Genomic DNA, 14,892 nt, shown 5'->3' on the forward strand with positions numbered 1-14,892 from the left:
ACCAATTCACGGTGGAAATAAAATGCAAACGCGCCTGGAGGTCGGGACAGATGAAACATCTTAACAGCATATATCATATGTGACATTGATTGTCATGCTGTCTGCCTTCTGTCTCGTGTGTCAAGCAGGCTATCCCGGAGTCCGGGAGTCTGGTTGCGACGTGGTGCCTCGACATGATCACTGTCTACTTCACCGCATTATGGCAGAAATCCTCTCGACCCATTGCTCGCTGGCCTCCTCGATCGTCTTCATATGGGCCTCATCATTCTGATCCTTGATGTTTCCCGCAGCCACAGTCAGACTAAAGTCCGGACCATACTCAGGCCAGTACTCGTGTTCGGGCACGGACCCATCGGGATCAAAGCCGTTTCCCAACTATATATGTTCAATAGTCAGGACTGGACGTCTTCTGTCAAGCCCGGCGAGAGACTCACAAACACGCTCGTAGCGCACGCCCAGCCCTTTGCGGTATTCAACCGGTTATAGCCTCCGCCTCCTAATACTAACGTCCGGCAGTTCCAGCTTCTGATCATGTCGCAGACCCAAGCGACCCCTCCCTCCCCATCGAGTGACCAATTCCCAGCGCCATCGACCAGGTTATCTCCATGCAGAGCGTCCATACCGAGTAGCAACACGACGTAATCCGGTTTGAAGGCGTCCTTGATCGGTCCAACGCATGTCGACATCAATCTCGCATATGTCGGCGACGAGACACCAGCGTTGAGCGGTATCGAGAGGTTGAACGGTGTCGGCGTTTCAATCGGTGTCAACCCTCCTTCAGGATTGGCTGGAAAGAACCCTCTAGCATAGTGATGCAAGGATAAGGTCAAGATGCTTGGCTTGGGACCTCTTAGTTGCTGTGCTGTTGCCGGGTTGGAGTATCGGTAGGGATGTCGACATGCGGAAGCCACGCCGTCTCCGAAATGGATATCCAGATCAAGGTACATGATCCTCGGTCGTCGACTGCGGGTTTGAGGCAGGTATCGGAAGCGATTGATAGCGGTACCACCTTCCTCCTCGGCGGCCTCCCGAACCCTGACGCAGCCTTGTCTTCGTAAAAGATCGATAGCCAATCCGACATCCTGCACATAGCAGAACCCGGCTGCCTTGTCTCTCATGGCATGGTGTCTCCCGCCTTCCCAGTTGAACACGACATCGTACGGAGTCGCTTTGCCGCTCTCTCGAGCCTCCCGCAGATCCGGAGTACCTGTGTCACTGGCGACAGAGGGGACACATAGGTGACGAGCTGCCGTTAAGCTAGATCCTGCGATCCCAAGTATGTAGTCTGGTGAAGGAGGGTCAGCCTAGAAAGCGAACAAAGAAGGTCAGCTCGATGACCCAGCACCAGAGTGATATACATTTCGGTGCCTACAGTCAAACCGTATCGATCACTGCTTCTTCTCCTCTGTCGTTTCCTGGGCCGATCGAAGCTACTGCTGGCTCTCGAGCTAGAAGAGCCGTTGTCATCACTATCGTCCTCGTCTGTTCCAGAAGAACTGTCCACATCAGAATCTCTGATGCTCGATCCTCCACTCGCGGCTTTGAGATTGGCGGTCAGCTGTAAAGGAGAAATGCTCGATGTCAGCGTCGACCGATATGCGACCAGGATGAGTACCCATTCACCTACAAACGCTGCACTGTGGAAGCGCTGAAGGTCTTCTCTGTGAGCTTTATCCGGTACAATCGATGAGGCTGTATTTCTGGAGCACTGTGTCGATGCACACGATGACTCGTTGCCAACCAGTCCTAGAGACTGAATCAGAGCGTGTACTCGAGATGACCTGCCTGCTGGAGGAGTAGCTTCATCGGCCAAGTCTGAGAGTGGCTTGCAGTAGATATATCCCGCCTTCATAGGAGCTTCTGCTTGCTAATTACTGCTGGATGGTCGAACGCTTCAAGCTGATGCTCATTGCTCAATTGCTCATAGACGACTCCATCACGCAGAGTGTGAGTACTACGTACTTGCACATGGGATGCGATCGATGCGACTATTTGTTTTGGATTCGTCACGAGCCCCAGTCCCGCAATTGCTTCCGACACATCAAGCAAATTACACCTATCCCTGAGCATGTGAAGGCCTAGGCAAGGCAAACGGGTCGACCACGCGTCAGCTTAATTCTATGCTAGCGAACGCTTCCGCACCCCTCGCGCGACGTCTCGCGCGCAAAACAACTGACTCTCGCATCACGCGTCAAGCCACGCGGAGCAATGTGGGGCGTGATCGCTCTCTTCCCGCACGTAAATAATATTTCCCGCGTCCAAATTTGGTAGTTCTCGCACTTTAGCGTTTTCAGATCTTGCCCTCAGCGCTCTCACACATGTACCCGCAATACATTTTTTTTTTCTGTTGTAAAGTACATCGACGATTACTACCCCTCCCAATTCCCCAATCCTTACTCTACCCCTTCCGATCACAATTGCTTTCGGTAACTTTGATATCCGAGGTATGACAATAAGATTAATATTATATCCCAAGAGCGATTATTACAAAGGTCGTGACCGATACCCCTATGCCACAAATATATCAAGTTGCAAGCTGTACAAGAATCAAATCTTTCTCTCCCGCCTTGGCGCCCTACGTCTTTTTGGCTTTCCCGCTGTTCTTCTCCTTCTTCTTGCCCTCCTTTGCAACCGGGAAACGAGCATCTTTCCCTTCGATCCTCACCGCCATGTCCTCGGCTTCCACGCAAGCGACTTCCCAGAACTCATCGATCATCGGCTTCCAGTACTCGCTGTCCGGATCCGGTAGGCCAGGAGATGTAAAGACAATGACGTCTCCCTTCCCATCCTTGAATCGAGGTCGAGCGCAGAGAGTTACGGACAACGTTCCAGATTTCAGTGCCGCGTCGGTCATCTTGGTCCGGATTGCATCGTGGAAATTGTTCCACACCTGCGCTCGAGCGTTTCGAGCCGCCTGAGCATCGCGATTCTTGCTTCCCGTAATCATCTCTGCCGGCAGCCATTCGTCGTCCTGCTCCGCAAGCCATTCGACCGTCCGCTTTTTCTGCTTGTGCAGATCCTGCCATTGAACTCCGGTACACTTGACGTACTTCAACAACATCGGGGGGACACGCCGTCGCGTCGATCTGCGAAAGTTCACTCTCATAAGCAAACATGAGTCTCGTTGCATATACTCCGTCTTACTCACTCTCCCTGGTCCTCCTCGTCCTCCTCGTCCTCCTCGTCCTCCTCGTCCTCCTCGTCCTCGTCGTCGTCGTCGTTGTTGTTCCCCTCCTCCTCGTCGTCGTCGTCGCCCCCCTCGTTAGGCGAAGCTCCCTCACGCTTCAAACCCTTTCGATCGGGACCATCATCGTTCCCGCTCTCGCCGTCGCTATCCCCATCGCTTTTGCCGCTACGACTAGGGAAATCGTTTCCAAAGTCACCGCCGCCAAAGTCATCGCCGTCTTGGCTGTGCAGGTCTGCATTGCTTTGCACCTCACTACCAAATTTCTCGCTGTATATTTATGTCAAGGGAGCAAGGTTCAGCATCAAAGACGCTCTTCATCGTGCCAAAGCTATTCAGACTTACGCCTCCCACTTTTCCCGCTCCTTTTCCCTCGCTTCCCGCACAGCCAACACGTTGCGCACATCAACTTCCTTGAGCCCGGCTGGCTTCGACCATGCAAAGTCCTCCTGCAACGAGGTCGACTCTACTTGCCAAGCTTGACCGTCTTCATCGCTATCCAGGTTGCGGTAATGAAACTCAACTAAGTAACGTTTGAGTTTCGCTCTGAAGTCCGCTTCGACCAGGGTGGGGAACGGTTCATCGATAGCAGGAGCAAGCCGTCCCAACACCTTGCTCCACACATTTTCCCGCAACTCCCAACGTTCTCGGAACGAGACACCGTCCATCCTTCCGAGCTTGAGATTGTGAACGTCGGCAAAGTAACCCGCCCAAGTCTCCGTATGCGGGAATAGCCCGATCGTGTCTTCCACCTGGGCGCGTAGGGTCCACCGGCTCCCTGCAATCATTGGCCTTTTACCCAATGCTTGGAGTGCAGATCGTGCTCCCGCATTCTCGAGCTCCGCGAGGCTCAGGTCGATCGCAATTGGCATACCGACTGTGTTGCCGTGTTCCCGCCAGAGCTCACGCGCGCGGCTGCTGATATCAGCCCAACGATGTCGAGCCTCCGGGAGTGAAACAACTTTTTGCAAAGGCGCCCAGGTTGCTTGTAGCAAAACACCATCGGTGCGTCGCAGCATATCAGGCCAGGATGGGAACCCACTCGCTCTCGTAGAACCGTCCTTCACCCAGCAGTCGTCGGAGGTAATGTATCTCGCCGGCCAAGGAACTGGTCGACTTGAAATCCGGACGATTGGCGAAGACCTCGAATATCCCCCCGACCACAGCAATGAAAGCAGGAGTGGCACCTTTCATCCATTCCCGCCCCATATACACCCCATCTTGCCATCCGCAACCTCGTACCACGTTTCCAAGTGCTTCCCGCAGTGCAGTCGCCTTCGTCAGATACCTCCGACCGACGTCCCACAGCTGCTTCTTGTCGGGAGTGTCGCATTCATGCGGCCGGCCATCGATCTCAGAGACAGCTCTGAAATCTCTGAAGGTATCTCCCAACAACGCGTGGACGCATCCCGCTGCTCGCTCCTCAGTGTCGATGATCTCGTCCCATCTCCTCTCAAGCTCTTTTGTGAGGACATTGTATCCATCTTTTCCCAGAGAATTTATCTTGCGGATGATTTCCCGCTTCGATATCCCCTGCCACCTTTCCTCGCGAGCCTCGACTGCTTGAGCCAGTATACCGTATGCTTGTGCTCGTGCAGGAGAATGACACTCGTTGAAAGCTTTCCCGTAAGCTCCAGAGTCCCAAGCAAACTCAAAGAAAGCGCACAAGCGTTCCGGCTGTGTCTTCCCATCGTCGGTCCCGATTTCCATGACCTTCGTCCACTCGGACGCGTTCCAGCCTTCCCCAAGAAGAAGTTGAACTTCCCTTTCAACGTGCTCTTTCCATGACTCCACACTGTGAGCCGGGTTGCGCCGGACACCCTTCATCGCGATGTCCAAAGCTCGTACCAGTCCATCTGGATTTTTGAACCGTCCGGTTGGAAACGGTTCTTGCCAGCGGGAACCCGCACGATAAATCGGACTCCGCAAGTTCCGTCCGATCCCGTAAATGACTTGGCCGAGGAAGTCCTTTTTCTCATGGCGAGAAGGTTTGAGAGAGGCCGCTTCACCAGTCTTTTGCTTCTTCCGCGGCCCGTCATCATCCCCCTTGTCCATGTCCCCAAAATCTCTCGGAGTTCTGCCTCGCCGTTTTCTGGCACCATCCCAGACGTCTTCGGCCACATCTGTAACGATGTCTAATCCCCTCTTGCGGGAATTTTGTTTTGGACCGGTCCCTTGTGACCGTTGTTCCCATTCAGCAAACTTCGAGAATGTATCCTTCAAAGCTTCCTTGTCGATCGGAACTGCTTTAGGGAGTTGGCGGACTTGTTGCGGTCGTTCCAGCTTGATATTCGGGACAGGCCAAGATACCGAGGGGAAAGGACCTGTTTCCGAATCCAGGAGATCAAATCGCTGTTACCACAAATTCATAGTCAGCTTTTGATCATTCCCGCTCGAAACATCTGCTGTATGACTAAATCACTTACTCTCTTGTACCCAATTCCCGCCTCTTTATTCATCTTCTCCTCCGCTTCACCCCGTTGCTCTTCTTCGCCTTCTTTTTGCTTCTCTGCACCAGAAGCTGGTTGCTGGCTTGCAGCATTGTCCTCGTCCCCGTCTTTCTGCGCTGACTGGCGATTCGACTTGTCGTTGTCGTTATCCTCCACATTCTTCGCTCGAGACGCAGCCTCCCGGTCCATGCGATCTTTGTCGAGCATCGCCTGTCTCAGAGTCTCTCCCAATTTCGTCTTCTTCTCCTCGTCCTCCTTCTCCTTCTTTCCCTCGTCCTCCTTCTCCTTCTTCTCCTCGTCCTCCTTCTCCTTCTTCTCCCCGTCCTCCTTCTCCTTCTTCTCCTCCTCCTCCTTCTCCTTCTCCTCCTTCTCCTCCTTCTCCTTCTCCTCCTCCTTCTCCTCCTCCTCCTCCTGCCTTCTAATCTCTTGCTCACATCGCATTGCCTCCTCCTCCGAAAATTCTCTGTCCAACCGGCCCTCTTCCACCATCGCGGATAACTCTCGTTGCTCCACAATCCTTGCCAGCTCTTCCGCCAGCTCTTCTTCTTCCCGAACTTGGCGTCTCTCTTCTGATAATTCCCGCTGACGTACACGCAGGTCGATATCAAGTTCGTCCATGAATCCATGGACAGGCGAAGACGCAACATTGGCAGAAGGGGGAGGAGCATTTGCAGGGAGAGGTACCGGTTTTGGACTAGAGGATTTTGAAGGCTGCAACACAACGGTGAAAGAAGTAGTGGTCAGTCCAGCTCTTTCCCGCAATCTTGATCGACCTTGGGGAGGTACTTACAGGCAACGGACTCAAAGTCGATGTCTCTTTACGTGGTCGATTGACCTCCTCTTCCGAACCAGACCTGGCTCTTTTGGCCTATATCCCATTGTTCCCATCACTCAATTAGGGTATATCAGACACCAAGCACATTCAGACTACTGAACTCACCAGTCTTTCCCGTTCCTCAGCTTCAAGCTTCCGCTTCCTGTTACCTTCGTTCAGTTTCTCTCCGGCAAGCTTCTTCTTTTGCTTTTTGGTCAACGTGCGAGGTCTTCCGGCACCAAGAGCGGCTGGCTTATCCCCTTGCGCATTAGAAGCTTCGTCCGACATCGTAGTATGTGATATTTGATAGAGGCGAGAGCAGATGTTGCAGATATGCTATAGAACGATGAGAAAATGGGATGCGGGAAAGAAGAAGGTCGGTGGTACGAAACACCAGCGCCAACGTTCAGTCAGCGTTCTTATATACACTCCAAGCTGAGTTAAGACCGACTGTCCTTCTTTGTTCTTCTTTCTGGTATGCACTGCAGTTTCGCTGATCAGTTACGGCTTGCTAAGATTACTCCTTGTTGTACTAGATGTCTTGTGCACTGTGTTTCGTTGTTACGGCTATACTTTCTTTTGTTTTGAATGTCACCTCCTTAGCTCCTTTCAAGTCTTTGTTGGCCACTTGCGCGTGAGAGAGAGCTGCTGTTTTTTAAGGCAACGCTAGTCGCTCCTCGATTCCCGCTGGCTTTACCTTTCCCGCACACTCACACGGACTATTTCTCGCCGTTCATCTACTGTATTATTACTGTAGACTGGACTCTGGTGACTCATGACTCAGCTACCAGCTAGTATACTCTTCATACGAGCACAACATTATTACAGCTCTACAACGTGCAACATCTGTCACACTTACCAATACATATCGTGGACACACAACACGGATCCATCCTGTCTGTTCCTTACGAAGTTCAAATATATAGCATATACACTCCATTTCATACCTCACTTCATCATTTCACTATGGACTACGACGATCAAGATTTTTACCGAGAGCTCGAGATCGCCGAACGTCTTGAAGATGACCCACCCATACCGACACACGGTGAACAGCTGGACGTTCGTACCGCCCCCCCTAAATTCGTGTCACGATTAAACTACAATCTGGCTGTGCAAGACATCCTGGATTCCCTCCGGGCTCAATGCGCTGAATACGCTCCCAAGCTCAATGTCAAACCTCAGACGTTGCTCCATTCGGTACTCGACGTCACTCACAAAGAAAAGAAGAGTCGTCAACTGACTACTTGGCAGGCAATCGTACATCTGACTAGAGAAGAGCTTAGTGAGTGCTATCCAACTTTGTTAGATAGTCCCTACCTTTCCATGGTACCTTTGCTCACACCGCGTAACCATTCGCCAGAGAGTTCTGCTGCACTCCATTCCGATGCCAATTCTCAAGAGGTCACAAACCCAACGAAATCTGCGCGGGAATTATTCGCTGCGACCATCACCGAAGCCAAAAAAAGGAGGCAGCAAAATCATTGGCCTGAGGCGCATATCGAACGGGTTCGCCAAGAGTTGGAGACTCGTCGCACGCACCGCCAACCTAGAAACCCACCCCCTCCCCCAAGGACTACGGACGCACGACGATTTGCAGCCAAGCGCGCCCTCGATGCATTTCAGGCTATTGGCATTCAGGTAAATACCTTCACTATCGTCCACCAACCGGCAACTATCAGCTAAGAGCGGCGGGAATCGTCTTTACCATGATCACAGCTTGGTCGACTGCACGAAATTCACGACATCGCCAGCTGTCTTATCATCATGCCGGTTGATCCTGACCATCCGCTTGTTCCTCAATGTACGGTTCAAAGCCCTTATTTGGAATCGGTGTTGTCCAAGCGCTGGGGCGTTGTGGGAAGCGATCAAGCTCGCAGCTATGGGGTGTTACGGACGATTCAAGCTTCAATCCGAGAGGCTAGAGCTCGCAGGTGTGAGTGGTGTGTTCGTCAGTACCACTATTGTTTATGACCGAGAAATTCACGTCACCTACTTTTCAGACGATGAGCAGATCTCGGCCAGTGGTTCTGCGGGAACTTCAAGCTCAACGTCCCTTGAGCGTCATCATACTAGCCTGTCGATGCCAGAGCAGAGAAATCGACTCACTGAGGAGATCAAGACTATGCTGAACCAACACTTGCCCCTGGATAAGCAGGTGTCGCAAGTGCCATGGGCTACTATGCATCTACTGTGTTATGCGCAGGAGCTCTGGTGGGAGGGTGTAAAGCTTGACTTTCAGTGGGACGGAGTACGAAAGACTCACAGGGCCGAGGTATGTGGAGACAGCTGGGCCGAGTTGGGATGGTTTTGAGGAACTGATGGTTATTGACGACTAGGTCGAAGCCTTGGGTAGTGCCTATGTCAAAGGGAAGCTGCGTCTGTGTCCTCTTAAAGATTATCAGGAACCAGACCGGACCCACATGAAGGAAATTCTTGGACAGCTGGCAGTCCGGGGAACCTCTATGAAAGCTCAGAAGCGGGTCTTCGGGACCACCGCCCCGACCTATTCGCAGGAAACATTCGACAGACTTGTTGCTGATCTACGACATGACCACGTTTGAGCGGAGCGCTTGAGTAGTACACACTGTCCTTTTTCGTTTCAAAATGTAAATGTTCAGCGTAATATGTATAATCCCTGTCGTGCGATATTTGACACTTCCCGCCGGTCAGCACGATTCCCGCCGCAAAAATCGTGCAAGAAATGGATGGCGCGGGGAGCGAACTCTGGATCGCAAGCCACCATCCTCCCAAAAAAAAAAAGGACTCGGCGCGACCGTTGCGCTATTGCAGCGCACAACATGCTCGTTGACAAAGCGCTGTAATAGCGGCAGTGAATGCGCATCCATCACGCCCCATCTGAAACACGACATTGATTGGAAGTACGAACCTCTGAATCGGCTCATGAAGGGCGAGCCAAAAGCGAGGCTATCGTTCTGCTGATGCACTGGCCGCTCTGTGATGTTTCGATTTATCGAAACATCACAGAGCGGCCAGTTCAGAAGCAGAACGATAGCCTCGCTTTTGGCGAGCTTTGGCTCAGCGCTTACAGCGCTATTTCAGTGATGACTTGTCGGCGGGAACATCGTGGACATCGGGTTATGAGGCGGGAATAGAAGACACACGATCTGATGTGAGACGGGAACAATGGCTTCTCAGTATTTTATCTCCTTGGGTAAGTCATCGTACGGATCATCATTGCGTGGTGGCTTCGAATGGCGAATCGTATATATCATTGCCACTTGAACATCGGCACAACCATCACAATTATATTTGAACTCCCTAAATATCTATCGGTCTTGGAGTATATAGACCAGGAGCACGGCGTAGAGGCGGAAAATGGCGCGACGACATATGTTGATTATGATAGTATAAATTAATATACCTTTATGATGGACCTGAATATCAAAAGATGAATACGGTTCTGATCGGCGGGAAACAAATTTGGGAGACATACGTAGCGTATACTCACCGGTCTAGCTGCACTCGCCCATGAGACCGTTGTGTAGACATCGACACATCTTGTTCGCTCGAGTCGATTCTTCTCGGAACGTCGCCAGAGTCTCCGCCGAGAAGGCGGGAAGTTTTTTCGCCGACTGTTCTCTGGTCATCCGCCAAAGTTTCTCCCATCGTTTGTATATGATGTTGATCCGGTACAAACCGGCACAAAGCGGGAACCAACTTCGAGGAGTGTGCTCCTTGCACAAGCGTAGCATCGACATGCAGTGAAACAGTCCTTGGCCGAACGCGTAGATCTCGTACATGCGATCTTCATTGCGGGCGGCGAGCGTGACCATACCGCCGGTCGCAAGGATCTCGGTCCTGGCGTCATCATGAGCCATCATGATGATGTCCTACCGACAACGGAATCAACAACGGAATAGATCAGATCAATATGACTTCGGTGCAATTCCCGCTGTTAAAACTCACGTGCACTCGGAACTGAGTAAAGCCGTCGTTACACCTTTCGACCAAAGGATATTTGAACGGGATGTCGGGGGACATGAATAATTCCCGCGTGAGGTCCTGCGGAGTGTACCCGGGCAGGAGACGATGCATGCCGAGCTTCCAGTTCCATTGTAGTCCGAGGCCTGTCTCATTGATCGCTTTCCAATTCCACTCGAGACAAGGCTGGTTGTTAAGCCTATTCGCCTCGAAGATGGGCGAGCGAGGCGGGAATATGCCTCGTAGCATCCCGGGAGGAGGTGGCTCGTCGAACGCGCACATCTCTGGATACAATTCGACATTGTGTTCGGGCGCCCAAACAACGCGGTGATCTCTTGCGACCGTGTACGCATTGCCGTTCTCGTCGTAGTGGTAGACGCCGGGGGAAGTAGGGTCCTGGTAAGGACTGTATTGAGCGACGTGAGGGCCATAAAACATGGAGGGGGGACGGGTAGGAAGAGCGATGTTCTCCATGGTGATGAGCTTGACGAATGTGAAGGTAAGTCGTGTGAATCGGCTAGGATGGTGATAAGAGAACGCGTGGAACGTTATGTGATTGTGATTGACATACATACAAGTTATACAAGTTACAAGTCGACGGAAAGAACGTAGGTCAGTGCAGCTATATATATTCGCGAAGTAACACCAAACGCAAGAAGAATTCTTGTAAAGTGCTACGGTAACGATCGTCGGAAGCTCGCACGTAACAAAAGATAAACACCTTCAAAGGACCTTACTAAGCGGCGAAAGGCATCGTAGATCATCATCGTATCCACTTTGCAAGCGAAATCTACGTACCTTACCCTCCCAGGAACAAAGAACAAAGAAAATTTCGTCAAAGGATCGACGATCATACCAACGTAATCACCCTATTCTCAGAGGCCACCGGGTACGATCGGAAGGTCTCAGGGCTTTCAAACGTTCATACGTGGCGTCGGTATTTGCGGGAATACAGTCAAGACATATTCAATGCGGGAATTTCAGGGGTGTTCCGATAGATCGTCAGCAGTCTCACTCAGACCAGGGAGTTGGGCATCGACCCGTTGATCGCTATTCCGCTTCCAATGCGTCATCAGCGCCGTCAGTCAGGCCTGGTAATTGAGCCTCGACTCTGGGGTCCATTCCCTCATCGGGCATGCGGGAGGCAGACCCACCACGTGGAAGACTTGCAGCCAGCTCTAAGGGCTTGCATGAATTCCGCCAAGGTAGCAGTCTGCGATCGGCCTTGATCGGAGGGAAGGAGAATGCTGAGCTGCGATGCAGATTTGCTGTGGCGGGAATTTCAATCTTTGAAAGAGTTTTCTTCTGACTATCCACCAGTTGCTCAAGGTACTGAAGCCTTTCCTGAGCGTGCAGCGAGGCCAGCATGGGCAAGATCGCTGACGGGTAGGTATCCAGGTTGCAACCTGCTGGCTCCTCCCATAAACGCGACACAGGCTCGGTCAATTGGGAGGAGTTGACTTCGTCAACAATAGTTTGCGGTGCTTGTTGCATCCAAAGGAGGAGTCTGGATAATTCGATCGCCAGTTGCTTCTGTTCCATGACGGCGCAATCGTGCTTGCGTGCCTGTCGAATACCCTCACGAGGAACGGGCTGAGCCCATTCCTCTTGAGAGTAGCTTGCCATACCATCCCTTGCCAGCGCGAATTGGTCGGAGACAGAATCTTGGTCCGTCCCAAGTGACTCCCGCTTGATCAGCTCCGGTTTCCCGCCGAGAGGAAGCTGCTCCCACGCCTGAGTGTACCGTTTGTATGCCGCGTCAATACCGCGAGCTCGAACTCGCAGTGCACCAGCAATCTTCTGGCGTAGTTTGTAATTCGTGCCGGGCCGGGAACACCTCTCAGCTTCCTGAAAGCGATCAATACAAGCGAGCTCCAGGTCATCGAGTGCCTTGTCGTACTTGCGTCGGCGGGAGAATTGGCCGGCCTGAATGCCTTCGGGTGACGCGATCCAATCTGCCAAGTGGGAATCGTTTTGGAAAACGCTATCGCGGCGATGTCGCGCCAAATGTGCGAAGAGCTGGTCTTGTGTTGATTGCAATTTTTGGGAGGCCGAAGACATCTGGCCAAAGTTTGCCCATTGTTGTGGCCGAGTTTGCATGTGGTCGAGACCATGGTCATGTACGGGCATTGCAGACCGAGACAACCGAGTCCAATCCCGCTTAGCAACAAGGTAATTGACAGCAGCATTCCAAAGCTGAGCATCGGGTAGTCTGGCCATGAGGTTGGCGCGAGTGGCTTCGGAAGCAGCACGCTCGCGGGCGACCTTTTCATCCTCCCATAGTTTATTGAAATACGGAAGTGTAAACTCCGGCCGGGAGTGGTGTTGACGGAGGCGGGAAATGGTCTGTATTGCGGTTTCCTGTACTTGAAGGGCTTCCCGCCACGCTTTCACTAAGTTCGTGGCTGATCGATTATAGGTTAGCATGTTTCCCTAACCTAACAGTAAGAGGAGGAATATATATTCACCCATCAACGACAGCTTGTCATTGTTACACTGTTCTATGACCCATTCCAGTTGTTGATGCCGATGGAAGCGAGTCGCGCTACGCGTGACACCAGCGACACCATTTGTGAACGAGAACAAGCGCTCACACGTCTCGAAATCCTCGAGACCGGCTTGGGCGGTCAAGCGGGGGTGGTAACTGACTTGACAGGGACGTTGATGCGCATAGCCATGCCAAGCACCGACCTCTGTCAGAATCGAATTCACGCGGAAGCAGCGACGATTCAATGGCAAGCACTGGTTTGTGTAGTAACAGTCAGACTTACGAAATTGTATGCGGGAATCGGTGCGGTCCGGACCAGCCAGGTGTGAGAGGGCTGGTGCGTGACGAAACGTCTTGTCGAAGGAGCACCCAATATCGTAGCCGAATATGATCCGACCAGGATACTCAGTGGCAAACCAGTGAACAAGTGCCAGCGGGAACTTGGAGTTCTCGTACTCCTTAATCATGTCAGTGTAGGCGAGGACAATGCCATGCCTACATACCAGCGGGAACCAGCCGGTTTCAGAATACCGTTGACTGGCCCGCGGCCTCTCTTGAGCAGCCTTCCAATGTGACGAACAGCCCCCTTGAAAATTTGCGGGTGCAGGGCTCGAGCGTCGTTGTCCCCTTTGAGCGGTAATGGTTTGATCGGAGAACTTGTTGACGAAGCCAGATGGCAAACGATAGCGAGAGGCGTGGTCTTGGTAAGATTCTGTGCTTCTGTCCCTGCGTTTCAATGAGTTGTTGCCGTCCATAGCAACGCAGACAACATAGTCGTCGTTTCCCGCTTGGCCTTTGGCAGGAAAGCAAAGTGGACACGCGGTAGTTTGGAGCGGTGGAAGTTGGGGATGGAGGCTTGGTATAGTGATGGGGGTTGCACGGATGCTGCTGGTATCGTGACATTGACCAGTTGGCGGCGGGCCCTCTTGACGCTGTGGAGGAGGTTCATCTTCAGGAAAAGCCTTTGCGGTTGAGTTGGGGCGGTTATAGCTTGACATGAACTGACTGATTCGATCATAGAGATCGACAGCAAAGCTGAACCTTTCCCGCAGACTCTCGGAATATGGGAGCTGCAAGGCAAAACAGGGTGAGACCCCATGGATGTTGTGTCATAGCCAGGACGAACCTGATTGTAGTCACAAAGCGAGCGTACGAAAGCCATCCGAGATGTCTGAGCGTGACGGAATTGAATGTGGTAGACTTCGACGGTACGTGTGCTGAAGGCGACTGAGGGTCGCTCCAGCTTGGAGGGAATATACCCTTGTGCAATGATGTGCGCGGCAACACCGATGGGGGAGGCGTGCCAGGTGGAATGGGGATATTGGACGGTCTCGTAAGCTGCAGAGAGTTCATTAGGGGGGGCGAAGGTATCAGCGGGAAATTCTTCTGACCAATGTCCGCGCTGTTCAGTCCCAGAGACCCACAGAATACATCAATAAGGGCTAAATCCACAGAACAATTTTGGTTCGGCCAACTTGGGGGCGGGAGAGATCGTGGACGGTACCGATACTTGTAGAACTGTATGACCAGAGCAGGAAGGAGGTGTTCCAGGGTGAGCTGTTCTTGTTTCTTCTCGCTGAGGTATGTTCTAGGTTTGTAGGATTTCGACATCAAACAGAGTCACTAAAAAAGGTCAAGCGACTCGCCGGCTCACGAAGTTGTAGGCTCTTGCACCACCATGTCATTGAGCTCCTTGAGAAGATCCTCGTACGCATGCGTTTCAGGGTGTTGCGAGAATTGAGATTCGAAGCCGTCGAACAGGTCACTCCCCAGAAACGGGTTGTTTGAAAGATCGCTGGTTACTTGAGGCCTGGTGGCGGAGGGTCCAGCGTTCTGTGTACCGTTAGGGCGGAAACCCTGGAAGGACAGGATCTTGCCTTGATACCATCGGTTGCTCAGCATAGACGCTTTCGGGTGGTAATCTACACGGGGTTTGGTTGGACGAGAGGGTGTTGCGGGGACGACCCAAGTTGAAGCGAGGTCATCGCTGAGTCGCCGTCGACGCTTCCTT

At 52.3% G+C, this 14,892-nt stretch overlaps 3 protein-coding genes across 3 annotated transcripts; all 3 read right to left on the reverse strand.

The window, feature by feature from the left end:
• Positions 1–33: 33 nt before the first annotated feature.
• On the reverse strand, positions 34–1,998 carry HD553DRAFT_351984 (uncharacterized protein). The gene is made up of 4 exons (XM_046183655.1): positions 1,628–1,998; positions 1,373–1,558; positions 435–1,304; positions 34–375 (listed from the first exon to the last, which is right to left on the reverse strand). Exons 1-4 carry the CDS (start codon positions 1,850–1,852, stop codon positions 190–192), a joined length of 1,467 nt encoding a protein of 488 aa, XP_046034418.1. The 5' UTR covers positions 1,853–1,998; the 3' UTR covers positions 34–189.
• A 577-nt stretch (positions 1,999–2,575) lies between these two features.
• Positions 2,576–4,056, reverse strand: HD553DRAFT_344730 (uncharacterized protein; the record flags this gene model as incomplete). The annotated part of the gene is made up of 3 exons (XM_046183020.1): positions 2,576–3,086; positions 3,149–3,454; positions 3,530–4,056. 3 exons carry the CDS (start codon positions 4,054–4,056, stop codon positions 2,576–2,578), a joined length of 1,344 nt encoding a protein of 447 aa, XP_046034419.1.
• A 148-nt stretch (positions 4,057–4,204) lies between these two features.
• HD553DRAFT_344731 (uncharacterized protein) lies at positions 4,205–6,736 on the reverse strand (the record flags this gene model as incomplete). Its single annotated transcript, XM_046183021.1, has 4 exons — positions 4,205–5,536; positions 5,611–6,345; positions 6,425–6,502; positions 6,575–6,736. The coding sequence occupies 4 exons, from the start codon at positions 6,734–6,736 to the stop codon at positions 4,205–4,207; spliced, it is 2,307 nt and encodes a 768-aa protein (XP_046034420.1).
• Positions 6,737–14,892: the final 8,156 nt, after the last annotated feature.

The sequence above is a fragment of the Filobasidium floriforme genome (assembly GCF_021052385.1).
Source record: "Filobasidium floriforme strain CBS 6241 chromosome Unknown HD553scaffold_20, whole genome shotgun sequence".
Classification (NCBI taxonomy): Eukaryota; Fungi; Basidiomycota; class Tremellomycetes; order Filobasidiales; family Filobasidiaceae; genus Filobasidium; species Filobasidium floriforme.

Coding starts and splice junctions, on each gene's coding strand:
- HD553DRAFT_351984 (XM_046183655.1), bottom strand. CDS start 1,852: ATGAAGGCGGGATATATCTACTGCAAGCCACTCTCAGACTTGGCCGAT. Junction 1,305..1,372: donor GTGATCGATACGGTTTGACT/GTAGGCACCGAA, acceptor TTCGCTTTCTAG/GCTGACCCTCCTTCACCAGA. Junction 376..434: donor CGTGCGCTACGAGCGTGTTT/GTGAGTCTCTCG, acceptor GAACATATATAG/TTGGGAAACGGCTTTGATCC.